At 47.0% G+C, this 7,820-nt stretch overlaps 1 protein-coding gene across 1 annotated transcript in view; it reads left to right on the top strand.

Moving 5' to 3' along the window:
• Positions 1–696: 696 nt before the first annotated feature.
• The window catches only part of AHCYL2 (adenosylhomocysteinase like 2), a 102,289-nt gene continuing 95,165 nt past the window's right edge, over positions 697–7,820 (top strand). The window contains exon 1 of the mRNA XM_082238969.1: positions 697–1,206. Within this exon, the coding sequence (XP_082095095.1) occupies positions 808–1,206 (399 nt within the window). The 5' untranslated portion in view covers positions 697–807. The remainder of the gene's footprint in view (positions 1,207–7,820) is intronic.

The following is a 7,820-nucleotide window of genomic DNA, read 5'->3' as shown; positions in this document are numbered from 1 at the left end:
GGTGTGAGGAGGTCGAGAAATTAGTGAAGAAAATATAAGATTTGAAAATATTAATCTATTTTTCAGTTTTGATTTTTGGCTTTTCTCTTTGTTCCTATTCTTTATTTTTTTATTTTATTTCTTTCTATCAACTGTTTTTCTATCGTGTATCTTTGCTCTGTTTTGCTTTTTGAATTTGTTGGAATTTGTTTTTGTTGTTTTATTGTTTATGAAATAATAATAAATATCATTTAAAAAAAACGTGGATAAAAATATCTACAACATTTCCCATTATCACTGGTCAATGTATAAGTTATTGGTTCATGAATTGTTCTAAGTGATAACCTTTCTCAACCTGCGGGTCCCCAGATTGAACTACAACTCCCATCTCCCCTAGCTAGCAAGGCCTGAGCTCAGGGATGATGGGAGTTGTAGTCCAACAACATCTGGGGACCCACAGGCTGAGAACTGAAGGGAAAGACGGGGAGGGGGGAAGACAGAGAAAGAGCCGTTAAGAACTCCAACCCCCAGCGTCCCCTGCGCGCCGCCTTCCCCGCCCCGCGATTGGATCCCGTGTTTCGCCCGCGGCGCCTGCCGGGAGCGGTAGTCCTCCTCCCCGCAGCCTTCCCCCTCCCAGACGGCGGCCGCGGACTGCAAGTCCCGTGAGCCCCCGCGCGTCGAGGCGTCCGAGAGTGGGCGGGGCTTCGCCTGAGGGAGCGAGGGCGCGCGTGTCCGCCCGGCCGCCAGTGTGTGAGGCGAGAGCCGGCGTCGTCGTCGTCGTCGTCGTCTTCCTCCTCCTCCTCCTCCTCGTCCTCCCCTGAGGCGGCGATGATGTCGGTGCGCGTGGCGGCCCCTCCGGCCGTGGAGCTGAAGGAGCTGGGCGGCGGGCCGCTGGACAAGGCCGGAGGAGGCGGAGGGGGGTCCGGGGCCTGCGCTCAGGCCGCCTCCGCGCCGCCCAACCCGCCGCCTCAGCCGCCCGCCGAGTCCGGCCCGCCGGTCGCGGCAGGCGGAGGCGCGCCGGCCCCCGCCAAGGCGCCTCAGGCTTCGGCCATGAAGCGCAGCGAGCCCGCGCCGGCTTCCTCTCGGGCCCAGCAGCAGCAGCAGCAGCCTCGGCTGGCCGGCGACGGGGGCGACAGCAGCGGCGGCGGCGGCGCGGGCGGGCAGCTGGGCGAGGCCCTGGTCAGCCCCGACGGGACCGTCACGGAGGCGCCCCGCACCGTCAAGAAGGTACCTGGCTCTGAACCCCCCTTCCATCCTGCCCCTTGCAGCGGGTTGGGCTAGATGACCCCTGGGGGGCCCTTTCCAGTGAGAGGCGGCACCCCGCCCTCTCCTACCCCCGCGTTTGGGTGCGCGTGTGTGAATGCAATCCGGAGGCAGGGAACTGGATAGAGCGTGGTGCTGATAACGCCGAGGTTACAGGTTCGGTCCCCGCAGGTGGGGTTGTCATATGTCCTCTTTTTCCCCCAGGGCACGCCCTCTTTTTAATGGGTAGAGTTGGCAAATGTCACCTCTTTATATATATCTCTGGAGACAGAGCGTTCCGCCACGTCGGGGCCAGTGCTGAAAAGGCACTGAACTGTAGTGTTGGAAGGGACCGAAAGGATCATCCAGCGTTATATGCAGGTTTTGGTGTCTTCGGGTGTCTTCCCGTGTAAGAGTCGGGGTGTCTGTGCGACGTTTCGACGAGGTCTCACTCGTCATCTTCAGGCTGGTGCTTTCGGCTTCTTGTTACTGGAACAGAGCAGAGTCTGGTGTTTGAGTTCCTATAAATACTGTTGAGGGGTGTGGTGTATAGCCTCCAACGTTCTGGGCAGAGAGGAAGTTCCTAGATTAGTGTGCCTTTTCTTCTTTTGTTCCTTAATTACTTGAGGGATATCTTGAGTGATTTCATGAGTGATATTCTGAATACCACTGGGTGGGTCATTAAGTGTAGATTAGTGGTAAAGCTTTCGTGTCTTGACCTCTTGAGCTTGTGAAGAGTTTTTCTGAGAAGATGGCTGTGCTGCATTTAGTTGTGCTCTGGCTTGGCTTCGTGTATAGGGGCGAGCTGTGGTTTTGTGCCTTGTGCCAGCCAGATCTGTGTAGGGATTGCAGGGGGGTGCAGCATCCGGAGGTGCCACTATAGTTTGGCTACTGGATGGAGTCTGTAATATGTCTGTGGAGAGGGTCTGGGTTTGGGTCTGGTGTGGTTGATTGGTGACGGCGTTCTGTGTGCCTCTGGTTCTGGTGTCGGTTTTTGTGGGGAGGGCTAATTTCCAGATGTCAGGCAGGCGGGACGTGTCGTCACGCTTGTTCATGTTGTGAGGGTGTTTCTCTATCTCGATGGCTTCCATGATTATTCTCTTGTGGTGATGTTCCATGTTAAAGAGCAATTTGGAATCTGCAAAATTAATTTCGTGTCCTGTTTCTTTCATGTGTTGGAAAAGAGAGGAAGTTTTTTCTTCTTTTTTGACGGCATTCTTGTGTTCTGCGATACGTGCATTTATTCGTCTGTTTGTTTGTCCAATGTACGTGGCTGGGCAGACTTTGCAGGGTATTTCATAGACCCCTTGGTTTTCGAGCTGGATTTTGTCTTTTGGGTTTCTGAGGATATTGGCTATTTTTTGGTTGGTGCAGAAGGCTGTTTTGATATTGTGTTTATGGAGGATTTTGCTAATTTTGTCTGTAGTGCCCTTGATATAAGGAAGGAGGGCCATGCCATTGTTTTCTTCTGTGTCTTGGTTTTTGGGGGGTGTTTCTTTTTGGATTAGCTTCGTAACCTTGTTTTTCTGGTATCCATTGGCGATTAACACATTTGAGAGATTCTGTAACTCAGTTGTCAAGTGGTCTTTGTCAGCCAGGCGTTTGGTTCTGGAGATGAGAGTCTTGGCTACGGAGTTTATTTGTGCAGGGTGGTGGTGTGATTGTGCATGTAAGTAGCGGTTGGTGTGTGTTTTTTTCGGTAGATAGTGTGTCCTAGGGAGCCATCAGGTTTTTTGTAGATTAGGACGTCAAGAAAGGGGAGTTGGTTGTTGTCTTCTATTTCCATAGTGAATTGTATTTTGGGGTGTAGGCTGTTGAGATGTGTGAGGAAGCTATCTAGTTTTTCTTTCCCGTGTGGCCAAATTACAAAGGTGTCGTCAACATATCTGAGCCAAAGTTTGGGTTTGTGTTCTGTGTTTGTGTTTGGGTTGTGATATGTTGACGACACCTTTGTAATTTCCAGCATTGTAGGGGGTTCGGCTGGATGAGCCTTTCGGTTCCTTCCGACTCTACAGTTCAGTGCCTTTTCAGCACTGGCCCCGACGTGGCGGAACACTCTTTCACAAGAGACTAGGGTCCTGCGGGACTTGACACCTTTCCGCAGGGCCTTTGGTTTCGACTCAGTCTGACCCTTATGTTTCCCTCCCCTTAGGGTCTTGATTTATCAGGTACTTTAAAATGAGGCTGCATTTTAAATTGCATTTTAACCTGTATTTTAAATTGGTGTCCCCCCCTCTCTTTCCCCCCTATTATGTTTTTAGTGTGATTTTGTTGGTGTTGGCCGCCCTGAGCCCGGCTCTGGCCGGGGAGGGCAGGGTATAAATAAAATTTATTATTAATATTATTATTCTATGATTCTAAGAGCCTGGCTTCGGGATCAAGTCCCAGTGGGACTCATCTTAAGTCCAGCACACTTTCATCACTGTGGCAAGAGAGATTTCCTGCACTGCAAGGGGTGGGCTAGACTAGATAGCCCTTTGGGATCCCTTACCCACCCTGCAGTTGATTCTATGACGAAAATCCCTCTTTTGCGTGTGGATGGGCACAGCCCTGTCCTGTTAGGTTCAGGTGCTCAAAAGTTCCAATTCTTCCTTTTTCTTCACCCTTCCTTCAGCAGGGCTTTTGTTCTCCTGGCTTGAGAGGTGTAGGAGGGAAGGCCAGCCCCCTGGGTCCCTGCAAGCGCAATAATAATAATAATTTTTAATTATTATTATTTATGTGCCACCCATCTGACTCGGTTGCCCCAGCTGCTCTGAGTGGCTTGCGGCACATTAAGTGCAGGCTGCTCTGCCAGCCAGCCCTCTCCCCATCAGTGGCAAAGCACCTGCAAAAGCCTCATGCTCAGTCCCCAGTGTCATCTCCAGGTAGGGCAAGGAAATACTGTTCTGTCCTGAAACCTTCCAGAGCTGCTGTCGGTCAGTGTAGGCAGTACTGAGGTAGACAGAGCAATGTATCTGCCTCAATAAGGCACCTTCCTGTGTTTCTGCTTTGGAAGGGCTATGGCTCACTGGCAGAGCATCTTCTTTGCATCCAGAAGGGCCTTGGTTCTATCCCCCCATGGCATCCCCAGTTCACGCTGGGAAGGAAACCTCGGGGGACAATACTAAGCTGGATGGATCAATGTCTTGAAACTTCCCATGTTCCTGTTTGCGAAGGTTTGTAGCTAGATGGCAGAGTTCCTGCTTTGCATCCAGAAAGTCTAGACAGAGGACCTTCTTGGCGTTGGTGCCCTCCCTGTGGAATGCCCTCCCATCAGATGTCAGGGAGATAAAGAATCACACAACTTTCAAAAAAGATCTGAAGCCCTGTTCAGGGGACATTTTATTATTTTTTATATTTTGCTGGAAGCCAATCAGATGGGCTGGGGAAACCCAGCTAGATGGGCAGGGTATAAACAATAAAATTATTATTATTATTAAGGTTCCCAGGTTCAACTTTCAATGTCAGTGTCAACAATACAGAGTTGGTGGGCTTGATATAAGATAGCCTGTAACTGCTGTACTCCATGTTGGCTGGGGTGTGTTAAAAATAAATAAATAAAGATTTATACCCCGCCCATCTGGCTAGGTTTCCCCAGCCACTCTAGGTGGCTCCCAAAAGAATATTAAAAACACAATGAATACATCAAACATTAAAAATTTCCCTAAACAGAGAGTCCTGAATGGAGGGCACCAGGTCAGGAAAGGCTGCACTAGTTCTTCCACTCATAGTTCCTTTAAATTAAATACATTCTTTGTAGTTTCTTCACCCCCTGGCCTCCTAACCCAGAAATTCCTGAGGAATTAGCCTAAGTGCAGGAGAAAGGCGTTCTGTGAAGAGTCCCCATTCTTCCCTTTAATAATTGGAGCAATGTAAAGAATGGGGCCCCCTGATCCACCTTCTCGCCCTCCCAACTCATGAAGCTCTTAGCCACAATTGACAGAATGGTTCTAGCGAATATAATCACCATTCCCTTTTCTTGAGAACTGAGTGCTGTTAGAAAGACATTCATTCTCTCTCTCTCTCTCTCTCTCTCTCTCTCTCTGTGTGTGTATTTATACAAACGCACACACGTATGTTGGTACCTTTTCCTTAGGTACCAGCCAAGGTCCTGCTTAAGAATGAGTAAGACTGTTGCTGTCCTCAAAAGTCCATTAGAAAGGGTTTTTTCTCTTCCCTCCCCATTTACATTCTTTGGATTTTTTGATCCAATCTTCCTTCTCTCAACAGGAACCTCCTTGCCAGATACTCTCAGAGCATTTGAGGGCTACTTTATTTGCCCTCCTTTTTTAGGACCGGCCTCTTTCTGAAATATCTGGTGGTTCTTGTACAGAGACCGTTTCCTTGTCTATTTGCTGATAGGGAGTAACAGACTTTATCTGAGTATGGTCGCACAGCCTCTCCCCTCCTGCCTCTTTTTTTCATAGTGGGAGATTCCAGGGCAGGTGGTGTTAGATCTCTATTTGCTGGGATCATTCACAATTTTCTCTCTCCTTACATTTCCTTAGATGTGTTTTAGTCTACAATTTCAGTTACTCTTTATTGCAGACAAAAATAATAATAATACAGGAAGCGGTGTGAGTTCATCAGAGAAAATTCCCAGCAGCAGCAATAATATAATACCTTTATTTGAACCAACAGAAAGTAATGTAAAAAAACAACAAAGCTAGCTAGCTTTTGAGTTTCACAGAATTCTTCCAGGTCATCATTTACTGACTTTTAGTCCAAATAAAAGGTATTATGCAACTGCTGCTGTTGGGATTTCAATTATGCATGCTTCAGGTCAAAAGGTGCAAGATGTACAGATCCTTGAGATGGGGGAAAATGAATTTAATCCTTGCCATTACTGTAGCAGCAAAGTGAATATCCAAGGAGGATATTGTACCTGTACTTCTCTCCAGTTTGTAGTTCTTTAATGTGGTGAAACTGTGCCCTTTCATCCTGAACTTCCTGCAACGAGACATAACAGATTCTGTTAATTTAATGATCAGTGTGCTGCTAGAGATTTGTGCCTTTGTAGCAGGAGATGAGATGTACTGAACTAGGAGTGAATGCAGTACATTCTTTCTTATCCACAGTTTCATTGTGGGGCTTGTTCTAGTGATTGGAAGTGGGTGCACAGCTCTCAAATCCAGGCCCTACTCTCCAAGGCACTATGAAGGTGACAGTAGCATGAATGCACTTTTACCAGCTTCAGCTTGAAAAATCAAAGGGCTTGTGTAACTGCCAGTCTAACACATCATTTGCAGGTAAATGTATCTTAAGCACCAAAATGCTATTTATTAGAAAGCAAGTCTGTTCAACATCTAAGCCAGTTTTTCGGGCCCCTTCCCAGGAAGAATCCAGCAGAAGGTAATGTGAACATGAAGAACTGCTTTGCTGAGATTCCTAGGGGCATCGGTCTGGCCACTGTATGTGAGAGAGAATGCTTGGCTATAGATGGGCATATGGATCTTAGCATATGAAATCAGTGTTCCTTCTAAACAGTCCTTAGTATTAAATGCTTCAGGTTTGATAACTCATACTTTCTGCTGTTTGTTGGCAAATGTGTTTTGATATCTATTTTTAAAGGAATACTAATGACACAGTATATAAAACGGTAAAAGACGTTTTTGGACATGCATCGTTTTGCGACACGGTAATTCAATTTTGGATAATTTCATGAAACAGTAGTTCAGTTTTACTAGCAAACTGGAGGTTAAACTAACCCTTTCCAGCCCCAGGAGAAGTGTGGGGAGCATACGTGCGACACACCTACACACTGCAGCTGACACATTAACGTGTCATGACACACAGTTTGAAAAGCTTTGGATTAGATATTGCTCACTTGCCACTAACTACCTCCACTCTAGTCTGCTGCTTCCATTACCACTTGCCTCCTTCCTTCCCAGGCTGTGTTCCCTATGCCTTCACTGTCATAAAGTAACAGACTAGCAGGAGAAAAATAATGAGGGTAATGAACTAACACATGTGGCTTTCACCCTGTATCGAAAATTTGATGAGTGACGGAAGTTGCAAGCAGTCAAAGCAAGCTGGAGGCCTTGCTTTCGCAAAATGACATTAGCAGGGGAACAGTAAAAGTGGTGACATTTTGTGATGTGTTGGTTGCAATGTAGGAAGTGGAACAAAGTTTATTGTGGACAAAGATGGAAAGATCATATAGCAGGAAGGATAAAAGGTCCATTTGATGTGAAAAGGTAACAGAGGGAAGATCATAAGCCTGGAGGCTTCCTTTTGTCTGGAAGGTACCCAGTGAAATGAAAGGGTGTCATTGGTTGTGCCAAAAGATATGAGGAAGAATGAATCATTGCTGATGCTGCACGAAGTTGCTATAAGTCATGGGTGACTAACTGGTGGCTCACAGATGTTGTGGGTCTCCAACTCCCATCAACCCCAACCAGCAAGGCCAGTGATTCGTTTATTTATAAGATTTTGTACCTACCCTTCACTGTAATGTCCCAGGGTGGGTTGCATCAATATAATAAACAATTATTAAAAAGATGAAACCATTGAAAAATAAAGCCCTTCCAAATGGAGCAGAACAGTATAAATTCAATGGAAGAGATGTGTTCAATGAAATGGTGGGTCCCACAAAACAAAATACCTTCATTATGAGAACT

Source organism: Podarcis vaucheri, assembly GCF_965113315.1.
Source record: "Podarcis vaucheri genome assembly, chromosome: 10".
Taxonomy (NCBI): Eukaryota; Metazoa; Chordata; class Lepidosauria; order Squamata; family Lacertidae; genus Podarcis; species Podarcis vaucheri.
Note: the sequence above shows the minus strand (reverse complement) of the source record. Positions and strands in the feature narration are given on the sequence as shown.